Here is a 14516-nt window from a genome sequence, read left to right on the forward strand (position 1 = left end):
GAGACAGGCACACCCGGGTGCGGTCAGCTTGACATTTTATTTGGGTTTACGACAGATGATGGTTCCCGAGTCAGTATTTAAGGCCCACGCCCCCCATGGCCTCCCACGGGCTTACGACGGAGCCAGGAGTGTTGCCTGGGCTCTTGGTCGAAGAGCAGCACCAGCAGCAGCCGCCACAGCCCTGGGCAGGCTGGGCACGGAGCAGGGGGTGTCCAGGCCAAGCAGGGGACAGGGCCTGCCTGCCAGGCAGCTGCCCCCAGCTCTGTTAGCAGCAACAGTTTTGAGCAAGCAGCCCTCACTGCAGCACCCACACACGCCATCCCAATCGGGTCCAGCGGGCAGGGCGTCCAGTCCATGGCACAACTGGGAGCGAGCCGATGGCCCCAGCGGAAAGTCTGAGGCCGCGGGCACAAGTGACACAGATCCCTTAGGTGTGGTGCCACCACCAGTCCCCAGAGCTGGCCCACAGCCGAGGCACAGATGCTGGCTGAGCAGGCCCAGGGCGAGGGGGATGTCAGAGGCAGCTCTCCAGGTGGGAGGCTGCAAATTCAGTCCCAGAGCTCCCGGAGCCCACAGGGCTGAGCCCCCGGCTCGGGGCGCTGGGGAGGAGATGGCAGAGACCGGGGAGGAGAGCCTGGCTGAGGTGGTGGAGGGGGCCAGGCAGGAGACGCGAGGAGCAGCTCTGGTGCTTGTTAGCTGATGCTCCCTCCCTTCAGGCTTTTACAGGAGACTCTCCCCAGCTTGGTCAGGAAGTTTCTTTGCTTCCACTGGGCAACACAGTCCTCAGAGACGCGGAAGTCGGCCTGGGGAGCAGAGCAGGGGAGGCAGGGTCAGGGCCGGGCTGCCAGTAGGAGAGCGGCGCCTTGTTTAGCCAGCGAGGAGGTTCATCTCCTCCACGGCTTCGTTGACAGTAGCAAACATGGGCACTAAGCAGCTAATTTGGGGTCACCCAGAGGTGCGGACAGTGGCATCTACGTGGCCCTAAGCACTGCCCCACTCGACACCTGGAGTCCCAGCTACTCCGAGCTGTGGCCCAGCCCCCCCCGGCGCAGCTGCTCACCTGCAGCTTCTCAAAGACCTTCTTCTTTGGCTTGAGCTCGTCATCAGGCTCCCCGCCCTCGTAGCCCTCCACGTAGACGCGCTCCCCGGCGCAGCACCCGGCTGGCGGGTCCAGGGGCTCCACCTGCCGTGGTTCCCCCACGCTGTGGAGGGAAGTGGAGAGAGGAGAGTCACCCCAAGGCAGTACCCACCCACCCCTCAGCACTGCCGGGCTTTAGGGCAGGAGAGGGGGGTCTGGACTGCACCCCTGGAGGGGTACACGGCCCTGATGCCCCCCTCCCTCACCTGGAGGCACACAGCACCATGCCCTGCGACTCCACACCCCTCATCTTCTGGGGCTTGAGGTTGCAAAGCAGCACCACCAGCCTGTCCTGCAGCTGCTCCTTGGGGACAAACTGCACCAGGCCACTGACCACAGTGCGGGGCTCAGGCTCACCCACATCGATCTTCTCCACGTACAGGCTGTCAGCATCTGGGTGCTGCCAAGCAGAAGGAAGGTGAGGAGCAGAGAAGGGAACTGGGGTGGCAAAGAAGAAGGATGCAGACAACCCCCCCACACACACTGAGTGCCCGTGTCACTATATGGGAAGGTTACTCCCCTCTCCCTGTAGTGCCTGTACCTTTTCCACACTGATCACTTTGCCAACACGGATATCCAGCCGGGATGGGACCACATTCTCTGGCTCTGAGTTCTTGGTACCCTTCTCTGCAGGCTCTGCAGTGCAAAGGGAACAGTTGTGCCACTCAGCATAAACTCAGGGGGCTGGCCAAGCCCTGGGGAGCACACAGTGACCCCCAGATGCTGTCTCTGGGGCCTGCTGAATTCCCTGCTTGTCTCTATACCAGAAAGCACAGTCCCTCCTCTGCTTTGCTGGCCTCTCAAGCACCAGAGAAGGATGCTGGCATCTCTCTTCTCCAGAGCAGGCAAACAGCCCTGACGTTGGCCTTTCCTCACCCTTCCTAATGCTCTCCAGGGCCGCTCCTGAGACTGAAATGTCAGAACTTCTCACTAACCTCAGCCCCTGAGGGACTCCCTCCCACCCAGCCAGGCGTGGCCACAGCCCCACTTCCCTGAGCTCCCAGCACCTCCTTACTGGCTTTGGACGGGTTGGGATATGCTGCGTTGGTCAGCTTCTTCAGTTCCGGGCTGTTGAATTTCTCTCTGATGGGGTCAAGCAGTTTGTTCAGGGCCACTTCCACCGAGTTCTTCAGGTCTCCGGGATGCACAACCTGTATCATGACAAACAGACGGGTTCCTGCATGGTTCCCTCCCAGGCAGGGGGAGCAGAATTTGAGTCACTGATCTGAAGCCAGAGAGGTAGGAACTGGAGACCAAACAGGGTGGGGAGATGAACCCCAACCCTTGGCCTGATTTCCCCCCTCAGTCATTGGAGCCCCTCTTCTGGACACTTTTGCTTGCAGCCTCAGCTGGGAACAGCTGAAAACAGTTAAACTGCTGCTCTGTTCCAGGATGTGGCTGACATGGTCGTGCCCTGCTCCAGGACAGCTGGTGCCCCCACATCCTTCACACATTCTCTCACCTTAGGGCTCTCCTGGCTGCGAGCACCCTACCACCCTACAGCCACTGGGCCACGCTCTGCTCCACACCTCTTCCCCGTGTGGATTTCCATCTCCCACTGCTGCTCAGAGCCCTCCCAGAGAACTCTTGGGAGCCTCAGGGACAGAGAGAGGGTTCAGCCCCTCCCGGCACTCACCTGCTCAGCAAAGTCTTTCTCCAGGGCCTCATAGGCTGTGTAGGTTTTGTTTCCTCCCCATTTTTCTTCTCGCAGAATCACAAACTCTGTGACACACAGATTTTAAGCCTCAGATTAACCCAAGTGGAGACTTGCCCCCACCCCACTTTGCCCAAGAGCTGAGGGGACCGCAGCAGGAGCTGGGGAGGAGGCACTGAGGGGCAGCCTGCTTCAGGGGACACACACTCCCGTCCCCTCCTCTTACCCACAGGAAAAACTAGACCCAGCACCCAAGCGTGGTGAGCCCCTCACCTGACTTGAGGGGAAAGAGGACGTGCTTGATGAAGGAGAGGACACCGTTATTCTCTATGTTCCCGGGCTCACAGAAAGCCTTCTTCAACTTCTTCTTCACATCCTCCTTGCGGTCCAGAAGGTCAATCTTTGAGTCCTGCAGGAAGAGATTTCCGCAGCCCTTTACTCAGCCTCTTGCCCAAAAGAGACAACTCAATGCTGGAGTTGCTGCAGCTTCTTAGACGCCAGTGTGAGCAGAGAGAAGTCACCTTCCCTTGGGGTGCAGCCCCTCCACCTCCAGCCATTAACCCATCCCCCCGCAGAACCCCTGACTACAGCCACCATTCAGGGACCAACCTCTTCTGATGAGCTCATTTTGCTGCCTGTCAGACCAGGAACCATCGGGTTCATCAAATGGATGCGCTTGGCATAGCCCAGGGAGGGAAGGTACTGGGAAAAAGCAAGGAGGCAAGACATGGACAATCCTCTTCTGCAGATCAGCTTTAACTCACAATCCCTGTTTGCTCCTGGCTCCAGATAACTTGGGGACCCAGAATAACAGGACCCAGAAAGCTATCACAGGTTCACAAGGAGCTGGCAGCCACAGCCAGGGACGTGTGACTATTTCGCACACCAGAGCCCCACAGACCACGAGAGCAGCAGCAGAAGCTGCGAAGAGCACTGTGGTGCCAACCGAAGTCACAGACACGCTTCTCCCAATGGATTAGCAAGTATGCGAGCCCTGAGCCAGACACCAGCATCGCAGGGAACTCACAAACTCCATTCCTCACCTTCTCTGCGAAGGTGAATATCTTCCTCTGATCAACTCCACCAAACTGTGCGTCGACCTTGAGGTACTCCTCATCCAGGGCCTGTGGAGAGACACACACAGCCTTGAGACTAGACCCAAGACTCCACACTCCAGCTGTGCTCAGCCTTCAGAGGTCCTGCCCGTCCCCCAGGATCTGCCCAGCCTCTGCCAGGGCACTCCCACCCTGGGAAGGATGGGAGCTCTCCAGACTGCCTGCTCTCCTGCAGCTGGCCAGAGTAACTGTAAAAGCAGCTCTGTGCTTGGGTTGTGCTTTGTGCTGCTGCCAGGTGTAATATTGGGGTGGAGTATAACGACCTTGGCATTCAACCTCACGCGTCCTCGCAGTCCTGACTTCACCCAGCAGCTCCCCAGCCGAGAGGCTCTGCTGACCTGCCTCGCCACGCACCTGCAGGCCTGGGTAGAGCAAACCGCTCAGCAAGGGGTGCTCCACCTGCTTCACCACCTCCGCTCCTGCCTTCTTCGCGTCATGCTGTGTCACCACGGACGAGAGGCGGTACACGTCCAGCGTGTATTCCCTGAGGAAAGGGACAGCACTGTTAGCACCAGGGAGGGGGACATCTTTTAGAGCTGCTTCACACAAATGCTGCTTCTGGCCACATCGAGAGGAGCCAAGGCCTGGAGGCACCTTCACTTTGTTCCCTGAGTGACAGTGCCTGGGAGCAGGCTCAGGAACAGGGCAAGCTCAGGAACACCAGAGCCCCAGGTCAGGCTCTCCCTTCCTGAGAGGACCAGGGGCTACAGGACTCACTTGCTGAGCTGGTAGTCGGTTCCCCGGACAAACTTCAGCTTTTCCAGGGGCACTCCAATGCTCTCCAGCACGGCTTTGATCACGTACTCGTAATAGCGGGTGCGCAAATCCAGCAGCTCCCAGGGGGCCTTCATGTTGTCTAGGTAAGCATGGAGATCAGCAAAGAGTATCGTCACCTAGTACAGAGGGGAACAGAGTCAGTGCCACACGAGTCAGGGGAACTACACGTTCCTATCCATTGGCACGGTGACAACGTCCTGCAGGGTCCAAGCTCCCAGCCTGGCCCCGTACCTCACACCCTGCCTTCAGGAAGTCTGCGATCTTGGACATGGGCACGAAGTAGGCCACGTGCGGCTTGCCCGTGGTGGCGGTTCCCCAGTAGATCTTCAACTCTCGCTCCTTCAGGATGGCCATGAGCTTATCCTCCCCCAGCACCTCCTGTGGATGGACAAGACACGGACCCTGCATGGCTGAGCCTCCCCGGGAACCCGCTGGCGTGGCTGGGGGAGGACGTGAACAGGACAACCTCCTGCTATACAGCTGAGCCCCGAGCCGCACCCAGGCTCCGGCCCACCCTGTATGCAGCATACCTTCGGGGCTCCCGCCGGGTCCAGAGGCTGATCCAGGTTCCCTCTGATACACCCAGGGCCTTGCTCCGGCTCCGATCCTGCATCCCCCTGCCCCGGCCTGCCCTGACCCCGATCCCCCCCCCCAAATACCTGCAGGTTCCGGGTAATGAGGTGATACTTCTCCTGCGGGCCGGGCGCAGGCTCCATGGCGGCGGCTGCAGGGAACGAGACAGCGTTACCGGAGGTTCCAACCCCCCGGGATCCCCCCGAGGCCCTGCCCGGTGCCGAGGCCTTGCCCGGTCCCCCCCCGGCCCAGCCCCACCGACCTTCCATGGGTTGCATCAGCTCCGCTCGGCGCTCGCCTACCGCGCCTAGACGTCATTTCCGCCGCTCGCTCGAGCGCCGAGCTGCCGATGAGCGGGGGAGGGCGGGGCCGCGCCCCACCAATGAGGCGGCGCCTCGCGCGCGTGCCGTTAAGATGGCGGCTGGTGAGCGCGGGGTGGCCAGTTCTGCTGCCACGGCCCGGCCCAGGCCCCGGCGGTTAATTTGTCTTATTGTAGCTTTTTTGTGTATTTATTGGGTTTTTTGTTGTTTTGTTTTTTTTTTTAACTCCAGTCAGGGCTCGGGGGGGGGGGGGAAATAGCCGGTGCTTGGGCGGGCCGGGCCTGGCCGGGAGGAGGAGCCGGGGGCGGCCTCGGCGCCCGCAGCGTTTGTGGGGGGCGGGTTGGGCGGCCCAGGGCGGCCCCCGTGGGAGGGGAAGTTAAAAAGGGGCCGGTGAGGTAGGGGCAGGCCCGTAGCGGGTAGGAGTAGACCCGTGTCTGAGAGAGGGGGAGGTCAGGGAGCTGCGGAGGAGAAGAGCTGGTATTTGCCGTTGTGCTGTCGGGTGAGATGAGAGCAGGATTCCCCCCGCCTGGAGATTTTGGGTTTTCAGAGTAGATAAGCTCACGTGGTGGGCAAATCATGGGGCTGAGGGCACTGTTACCCTGTGGCCTGCGACTGTTTTCTCTAAGCAGGTGGCCCCTGCTCCCCCTTCTCTCTTCAGGAGGGAGCAGATCCCAGAGCAGGGAAGCATTGCAGGCTTGTGAGATCTGTGTCCGGCTGTGGAGAGTGCAGTGAGCAAGGCAGCGAGACCATGAGCCTTGGCAGAGCTGTGTTTCTCAGTAGCTTTGTCTTTTGATCTCATTATTTACTGAAGCTGTGCTAGAAACCCACATAAAGCATGTGTAACTTTCAAAAAAACCCTCCGTTGGCAGCCCCTAGGAGAATGGCCCATCCATGGTGGGTGCTTTTGCAGTTGGGGGTGAGCTGGCTCCAGCATGGTCTGACCACACAAGCACCAGGGCTGGAATGAGAGACAAGGGTGAGAGGGTGGCAGCAGGCAGCCTTGTCTTACATCTGCTTAAGAGCCGTTTAAACTGTTAAGGAGCATTACCCTGGTGTAAATCCTTGAACAGCCCCTGAATTCAACACACTTCTGTGGGGAATGGCAGGGGCCTCTGTCCGGGCTCCTGCATCATCAATAACATAGTTACCAGAGTTCTGCTTCCAGAATCAGTTGATGTAGGACTGAAAGTACAGACCCGGTGTAGGTTGCAGTTAGGTGAATTGGGAAGGTCACAGCAGTAAAAAAAACATTTCCTTGTGTGCAGGCTGAGTGTGTAAACATCTCCAAATGTACTTTTTGTAAGCCAGTTCCAGCAAAAAGGCTTAAAACATTTGGCTCCCTTTCAAGTCCTTATTGGTTAGGAGCTGGATTATCAGACTGCTACACTCTGCAGGACTAAATCCATGTTTAATTAATTTCTATTTGTCTTTTGTTTCTCTTTGAAGCACTTGAGCACTTGTAGCTAAATTGCAGAACTCTAAGCAAGCACTATCTAGTGAGGACTGCCCATGACTTCATATGTTCTTGTATAGGTTTTGTATGTACATAGCTTATTGCTGAGGTATTTTTTTCCTTCACTGTGGTTACAGCATTATTCTGAAAGTGCTGATTTTTATTATTTGGACAGAATGACAAGAGGAAGCAGCAGAACTGCCTGGGTTTTATTCCTGGAGTAGGTAACCCCCCTCGCCCTTTTTGAAAGCAGTAAGTAGTCAAAGAAACAGAAAGACAAAAGGTATTCCTTTAAATCTGTTGGTGAAAGAGGACAGGAAATACCTTTCCTTAGTCCAGATTCTCCTGCTGCGTGAGAGTTAAATGCAGGGCTTTCAAGTCAAAAGATTCATGGTAGTGTGTGTCCTCACTAAGAGGAAAACAGGTTTTGTTTATGAATACTTCTAAACTATTGAATTTTACGGGAAGGTTCTTTTATCTTCTGATCTTTCATTATAATATGTGTTTTGCATGACTGTGTTAGTGACTAATATGCTGCTGAATGTCCTCTTAGCTCCCTGACAGAGTTACTCTTCCGTTGCTCAATTTTTCCTAACCTGAAAAAGACTTTTTATTTGTTTAGTGTCTTTGAAGGACAGAGGTGGGGGCTGAGACACTGGCAGGGTCTGTGTGGCTTTATTTAATACCTAAAGTGTGTTCTGTACTTTAAGGTCGTAAAGAATGTAATTTGTGAATACTGGTGTCTGGTGTTAGAGTGACTGATTTACAGCAGCTTTGGAGGAGATGGTACAGACTGCGTTGATGACTGGGGCTTGTGTTAGTCCTGCTTGATAAAGCCAACCAACCTCGTGTGTGAGAACGCTTGTGGAATGAGGAACTGGTTGTTATTGTATGTTGTTAAGACCTAAAATGGTCAGGAGTAGAGGTAACGGAGATCAAGGAGTTAAAATCGTTGTGCCTCATCTAGCGTTTTTTGCCCTCCTTGTTATATTACTGCATCTTTGGAAAACAGCTGAGTTTCTTTTATTTAGGATGTTGTTTTTGCTGGCAGGGCGGAGTGGGTTCCTGCTGATTTCTTTTCTGAAAAGCCTGATCAAAGGGCACCAGGATCCGATGAACTTCAGAATAGGCTTCTAGAGCTGTAAGCAGAAGGCGCAGGGTTGCTGAGATACAGGAACCGACAGCAACATGGATGACCATTCCCCTCATGCCTCTGGGCTTTGTCTTTGTCATGAATTTAAACCTACTGTTCATAATGCAGTTCCTAGGGCCAAAAGGCTGTTGGATTCCACAGAGCAGGTTCAGGCCTTGCAGTCAGCTAAGAAGGCTTGTGTGTTGAGTCATCACTGTAGCACTCCAGATCCATCGGAGAAACTACTGCTCTGTTCCCCAGATTCTGCCTGCTTTCAAGGATCCTCTCATTTTCTGGATGATACTGGCCATGACGACCTTGTTGCCAGTTCTTCTGTGTCAAAATACAATGATGTAGTCATTTCTCTAGATACAACCAGATGTTTTGATGATAGTGAGCCAAATGACTCCTTGTTGGAACTGTCAGATAGAGAAGAAGGGAATTCTCCTTTCAGTTACACTGAGGAAGAGATCCAGGAAATCTTGGCAGATGATTGCGTGGAATCTGAGTGGTACCTAACTAGAAAAAGCACTCTGAGCCAAAATGTAAATGGAGAGAGTGAGAGGGATGAGAGCAGCAGCTGCACTGGGGCATCAGTCATCAGTGAAGATGCAAATGAAGCCTCAGAGAATGCAGAGAAACCAAATGTACGTCTGTCCAGCGAGTGTTCTTCAGTCAGTTCTGAATGTTATCCTAGCCTTTTGAATGAAAGAAGTGTTAGTTTGGATGAGAACCATCTGCAGTCAGCCCAAGTAACTCGCATGCTGTTTGACCTTGACATTCAGGAGCTTCTGAGTCTTAGCCCAATTGATGCTGACTATGTAGATCAGCCTCTGGAGGACGATTGTTTGGAGGGAGCCAAAAAAGAAGCTTCAGAAGCAATCATAAATTATTGCCTAGAGTATGATAAAACTGTTGGGAGCTGTGTTCTTGAAGAAACCTCGGAGGGGCTGATGTCTAATGGCTGGCAAAGCCTGGGTGTGGATTGCCTGGGAAAGACTCCCTTTACAAGCAGAGGTGTGTCTAACTTCTGTGGTGATCATGCGGAAGGATCCATGTCTTCTTCTGACCTTGCCTGTGGCCAGAGCGCAGCTGATGAGAGTTCAGCGCCTGTGTTGCTGAGGTGTCCCACACCATCTTCTGGGTCCAGAAACGAAGAACTTTCCAAAGCAACAAAGAGCTGTTTTTCGAGGAAATTAGACTCTCCAGAGGATGATGAAGGGGAATCTACAGAAGCTGAACAGCCATCAAACAGCATTAAAGTAAATACACATCTTAATTCTTGTAACTAAAATGTTTTTAATTCCATTCCTTTTGATTTGTACTTGCAGTAATGTCCATATGTACACAAGTGTGCATTTTTACACAGTAAGGGAAGGTTTTTCAAGTGGAAGAAAGTGTGATTTTTGTATAACTGTATAAGCAAAACTTACAGGGAATGATTTTCTATTAGGTGTTAATCCCCTTTTTCCTTATCTTTCTAGTTAAGTGATACAGCTGTAGGCCAGATTGGGCAGGAAGAGACAACCAGTGGGAAGAAGCCTGGCAAAGTTATTCCTGTGCCACAGGAGGAGGAAAGGTAGTTTCTCAGGACCCTCTAAATGCCTTTGCACTCTGAAAAATGCCCCAGCAGTTTACCAGACCAGTTTGTTTGGTCATGTGTTACTGGTTTTATCTTTTTTTTTTTTAAGATGCACAGAAATAGGGGGGAAAGTACTTAATATTTTACCCTGTAAGATACTGTAGGAGGGGGAAGAATATAGGGCTGGTTCAAATAGGAAAGAAGGTTGATAGGATAGTCCTGGGCATTGGTCTGCAAGGCAGAAGAGGAGATGATTGTGTTAGTTTGGCTTGGTGGCTTGCTTTTCTTCTGGAGTGGTTGCCAGCAGATGGCAGCAGCAGAGCAGCTCCGGGCGCTGCACAGGGATGGTTGTCTTCTCCTCTCCAGTGCTCCTGGGCCTGTAGTTGTCAGTTCGGTTCTTCTTCCCTGTGGCTGCTGCAGACCTGCTGCACTCAGATGTTCTGTGCGTTGCCATTCCCAGTGTGGCCTTGAGTAACATGAAAAATCTGCTTTTGAGGACTCGCTGCAGGTTCTTGGCTTATTAATCAGGACAGTGACTTGCTGGTTCACTCAGCTGACACTCTCCTGCTTTGCTCTCAGTATGTTATCTTTGCAGCTTTATTCAAATAAATACTTTTATTTTTGCAACTGTAGAATAGTGCTACTAGAAGTTCATGTCTGTACTAGTTCTATAGGACAGTTTGTCTCCTCTGTCTTCTGTAACCTAATTTGACAAACTGTCTGAAAAAATTAATGCTGTCTTTTATTTTAAAGACTGAATCAAGGGACATGCATTTTGGAAGCAGAGCTTAAGCAGAAGAAGCATTTCTTTCCAGAGCGTGTACATCCATATCAAGAAAACTGTAGCTCCTACACCAGGTAACCCCCAGATGGAATGAGGTGAGGCTATACTGGTGGGGTGGGCAGAGTGGAGGATAGATATCCTAGCAGGAGGCCTGGCATGCTGAACTTGTATTCTTTGACGTTTTCAGAGGGAAATAAAAAGTGCCTGCTACACTTGCTAGCACTGCCATGCACAGAGTTCCCGTACAGCAATCAGTCTTGTTCCAGGACTGGTTCAGATGAGTTTCATAGTTTGGGATACCTGGGAAACATTATCCAGGGGGCTTGCTGCGGTAAATCAGACATGCTCCCAAAACAGGCCCACATTACCTGGGAAGAGCAGAGCTGAGCTTGTTGTGTTGGGAAGTAACTTATTCTTGTCAGGCCACAACTATGAACCCAGACTCAGAGAATCTTTAGCTTAAGTGCCAAGATCTGGATTTACTACTGACACCTTCTACACATTGCCCCTCTCAACGGTGTCATCCCAGAGCTATCAACTGTGGAGGTTTAAAGGAAGGTGTCTGTGAAGAGCAGGTATGGATATCATCTGAAGAGCAGTATCTTATGGGCTGATGAGTAGAACTGGGATGTTCTGAAGGGCAAAGCATGTTCTGGTAGCTTCCAGAGATGGCCTCCCACTGTGGTTATTCTGAGTGTTCATGGATGCAATAATTGTCATTTCTTGAGAGTTATAAGAAACTGACAGTTTTGTGGCTCGTTGCATGGAGCCTGCACTTATCTGGGCAGCACGAACAGCTGCATAGCCACAGGGCTGCTTTCCAGTGTATGAATACAGCATAAGTAATGCAGAGGGGACTATGCAAGGAAAGCTAAAATGGCCTGTTTTCTCTTCCTTTCAAATTAAAAATGCAAGGCGTATGTTCTGAGTCACAGAAAATCAGGCAGGAGCTCCAAATGAACAAGGCTGGTGGGTGAAAGAGAGATCTATTTTGCTGGGGAAGAACATTGTCTGTGATGCACACAATTTGATTTTCTTATTAGTGCAAACTTCTTATTCCAAATAGCTGTAGGCTTGGAATTCAGCCCAACAGACAGCGTGGGCTTTCCCAGTTGTCACAGAAAAACCTTCTCGGTGGGCTGACTTTGACCCTGTATGGTACTTCTGTGCACATGGATCTGCAGCAATGTCTTGTGTATCATTTGTGTAGGAGATGCAGAAATTCAGAATGATCCTAAGAAATTCCTAAAGGAAAATTAGCAGGTTTCAGAGCCAGCAAGGGAATTCCCTTTGGGAAGCAATGACTAATATATTGCTGCTATAAATCTTTAGCTCTGTTTTGTATTGCAAATCTCCTGGCATTTGTCTTAAAGTAGTGTTTAACTTTACTATCCCCTCTTCTATATGATCTGTCTGCTTTTCCTTGTATCCTGTCTCTTGCTTCTTGTTCGTACATTGTCTGGGTGAATTACAGGCTGGCTACAGCAGAGGCTTTATCTTTTCACTTATCTGCATGGTATCTTGCACTTGCAGGTTCTTTGTAAATACAACTTTCTTATATCTGTGTTGGGTGATTGTGTGCTAAAAGTTGCACTGGCTACCACATGTGCAATCTGAATATCAACTAGTTGGAAGAAATCCTTTTGTATTCAGAGTAAACTTTTCGCATCTAGCCATCTCAAGTAAGTTGGGAGATAACCCGTGGTTCTGGTAGTTCTTTCTCTCATTCTAGTTTCTAGATAGATTCTAGAAACTCTAGATTCTCTCATTCTAGTTTCTGAATAAATAAATTCATTTCCAGCTTCCCGTAGGAATCTAAATGCTGCTGAGACTGCGTTGTAGCAGATGCAAAAATGAGATGTGGTTTGAACATCTGCTTGGAAATGGGTGGCTGAAACTGATAATTGACCACAAAAGATTTCTGCCAGCTGACCATTTGTTAGCATTCACACTTCATTATTGCCCTTTATCCAACAGTAAATAGAATCATATCCTTCCTGATGAGATCCCACTCGGCAATTCTGGTTGGTTCTGTATCAGTCTACAGAAGTAATAAGGCGCCTGCTTTTATAACTGTGACTCTTGGCACTGAATGTTGGCACTCTGCTGCTTAGTCTTGTCCTCAGCAATGTACGTAGCTGGATAGGCCTGTTTTTAAATGGGCAGGGGAAGGACAAACTTAACAGAAAAAGCATTTCCCTCTCTAAACATAGCCTTCTCTTGGTTTCCACTCAAACATCTGTACTTCAGGAGATCTGCTTTCACAGGTCATTAACATTGCAATTGTGCATATGGGATAGTGCTTGCACCACCTGCTGCTCAGACAAGTATTCTCATGTTTGTCTGGAGTGGGATGATTCTCGGGCAGAGTCATCCACACCCGGGTACGTGGGAAGCTGAGCTAGCTCCTGTCTGACCTCCAACAACTGCTTTCTCTGAGTTCTCCTTGAGGCTTGGTTTGTTTGGTAGAGGTTTATGATGCTTAGCAATCTTATCGGACTTCTTACAACTTGGGAGAAACCTGATGAATTATTTTTTTGGATCCCTCTTGAATCAAAAGGGAGAGAAGGAGGGAACACCTTATAAAGAGCCACAGACCATCTGGTCTTACTGTAATAACAAAGATCAATATCTTTTAAAAAACAGACACACTAGGTTTAAGGTGATGGAAGGGGAGAATAGTATAAGGGAACAAATGGAGAAACAAATCTGTGAAATACGAATGAACACTGTGCTAGCAGACTCTACCTTGACAGTCTAGTCTGTTGATTGGTGCTGAGCTGGCTGAGGAAAAAACTTTAATCTTGAAACAGTTCTTACCTGCCCAAACTAATTTTGCTTGAATTGAAAGCATGCAGGGAAGATACAGGACATGGGCTGTGCTGACATAAAGGAGGAATTACATTTATGGCTGAGCCTAGGAGGGAGATTTCACTTCAAAGCAAATGAAATCCACCTACAAACCCTAAATTTCAAGGGGGATGTGAGATGGGGTTTGGAGTAGGGTATGGGGTAGGAACTGATAAAGCAGATTGCAGGGAGGCTTCTGGTGAGGGGAGTGGTGGGAGGAATTAGCTGTTCTTAGCAGAGTGTGATGCTCTTTAGTGTACATGACTGGTCCAGGGGCTTCTCTAAGTGGCAAACCACACGCCTTTGGTTTGCAGGTACTTTTGCTGAGATAATCAGAGCTCCTGGTTTCTAAATGAGAGTGGACTTTGCCTGAAAAATCTCATCCTAAATCTGCAGCTTGGTCTTAACTGTTGTGGAACGATGGGGGATGGACTATGCCTGTGAGGAGAAAAAATCAAAATGTTTTAAGTTCTGTTCCATGGCAGTTCAGTTTATCTGAAGAAGGAAATCAAAATGTTTTAAGTTCTGTTCCATGGCAGTTCAGTTTATCTAGGGTGTCCTTGTCCCCTTTCCTCATGCGTAATGGCCATAAGGTTTCTTATTCTCAGAGCCCTGGGTGAGATAGTTATGTGAGGCACTGAGATAACAGCTCTCTCAAATACTTGATGGCGTTAGTCTGCTCCTGCTACTTTGCCTTTTGTAGAGGAGCTCAAACCTCTTACTGGTGTGAAGTACTCACGAGTCATGGTGATAGTTTACACAACTTCTTGTCTTCCCTCAGGTGCAGGGGTGAAGGGTGCACCCCTGACAGTGGGAAATGACCCCCCTGTTTCTGTGACCCATTTTGACTGTGACTCAGAGTGGCAAGGGAGGGGAACTTACATGTAGGAAGGCTAAGAATTTGTGAAAAGCTGTGGTTTCTTCTAGTCAGGTACACATCTTGCACCAGCTTATTGCAGACAATGTGAACTGTTGTGTGATGGTGAGAGTTTGCCTTTTCTTAGCTGTCTTGGAGTGCCTCCCTTCTTCCTAAACAACGCAGCCCAAAAACATGGGTTTTTCAAGAATACTTCTGAAATCTCTTCTAGAAGTATCTTTTGACAAGAAGTTATGCCTTTGGGTAAATAAAAGCTCATAC

At 50.8% G+C, this 14516-nt stretch overlaps 2 protein-coding genes across 5 annotated transcripts in view; one reads left to right on the forward strand and one right to left on the reverse strand.

The window, feature by feature from the left end:
* Nucleotides 1-18: 18 nt before the first annotated feature.
* YARS1 (tyrosyl-tRNA synthetase 1) lies at nt 19-5607 on the reverse strand. The gene is made up of 14 exons (XM_069803018.1): nt 5520-5607; nt 5344-5408; nt 4916-5062; nt 4625-4800; nt 4262-4391; nt 3836-3916; nt 3402-3494; nt 3066-3201; nt 2775-2860; nt 2154-2289; nt 1680-1774; nt 1345-1538; nt 1061-1202; nt 19-803 (listed from the first exon to the last, which is right to left on the reverse strand). The coding sequence occupies exons 1-14, from the start codon at nt 5533-5535 to the stop codon at nt 693-695; spliced, it is 1608 nt and encodes a 535-aa protein (XP_069659119.1). The 5' UTR covers nt 5536-5607; the 3' UTR covers nt 19-692.
* A 280-nt stretch (nt 5608-5887) lies between these two features.
* The window catches only part of S100PBP (S100P binding protein), a 28094-nt gene continuing 19465 nt past the window's right edge, over nt 5888-14516 (forward strand). Inside the window, exons 1-5 of one of the 4 annotated variants that reach the window (XM_069803020.1) lie at nt 5890-6076; nt 7206-7282; nt 8082-9424; nt 9647-9741; nt 10498-10602. In XM_069803020.1, coding sequence (XP_069659121.1) covers nt 8219-9424; nt 9647-9741; nt 10498-10602 — 1406 coding nt within the window. In that variant the 5' untranslated portion in view covers nt 5890-6076; nt 7206-7282; nt 8082-8218. The other 3 variants (XM_069803022.1, XM_069803019.1, XM_069803021.1) reach the window with 3 other exon arrangements.

The sequence above is a fragment of the Haliaeetus albicilla genome, chromosome 16, assembly GCF_947461875.1.
Source record: "Haliaeetus albicilla chromosome 16, bHalAlb1.1, whole genome shotgun sequence".
Taxonomy (NCBI): Eukaryota; Metazoa; Chordata; class Aves; order Accipitriformes; family Accipitridae; genus Haliaeetus; species Haliaeetus albicilla.

What these genes read in the sequence shown, in the direction of transcription:
- YARS1 (XM_069803018.1), bottom strand. An exon ending in ACCGACTACCAGCTCAGCAA is followed by an intron (nt 4,392 to 4,624) that starts GTGAGTCCTGTA and finishes CCCTTTCCTCAG; the next exon opens with GGAATACACGCTGGACGTGT. An exon ending in AGAAAGACTTTGCTGAGCAG is followed by an intron (nt 2,290 to 2,774) that starts GTGAGTGCCGGG and finishes GTCATGATACAG; the next exon opens with GTTGTGCATCCCGGAGACCT.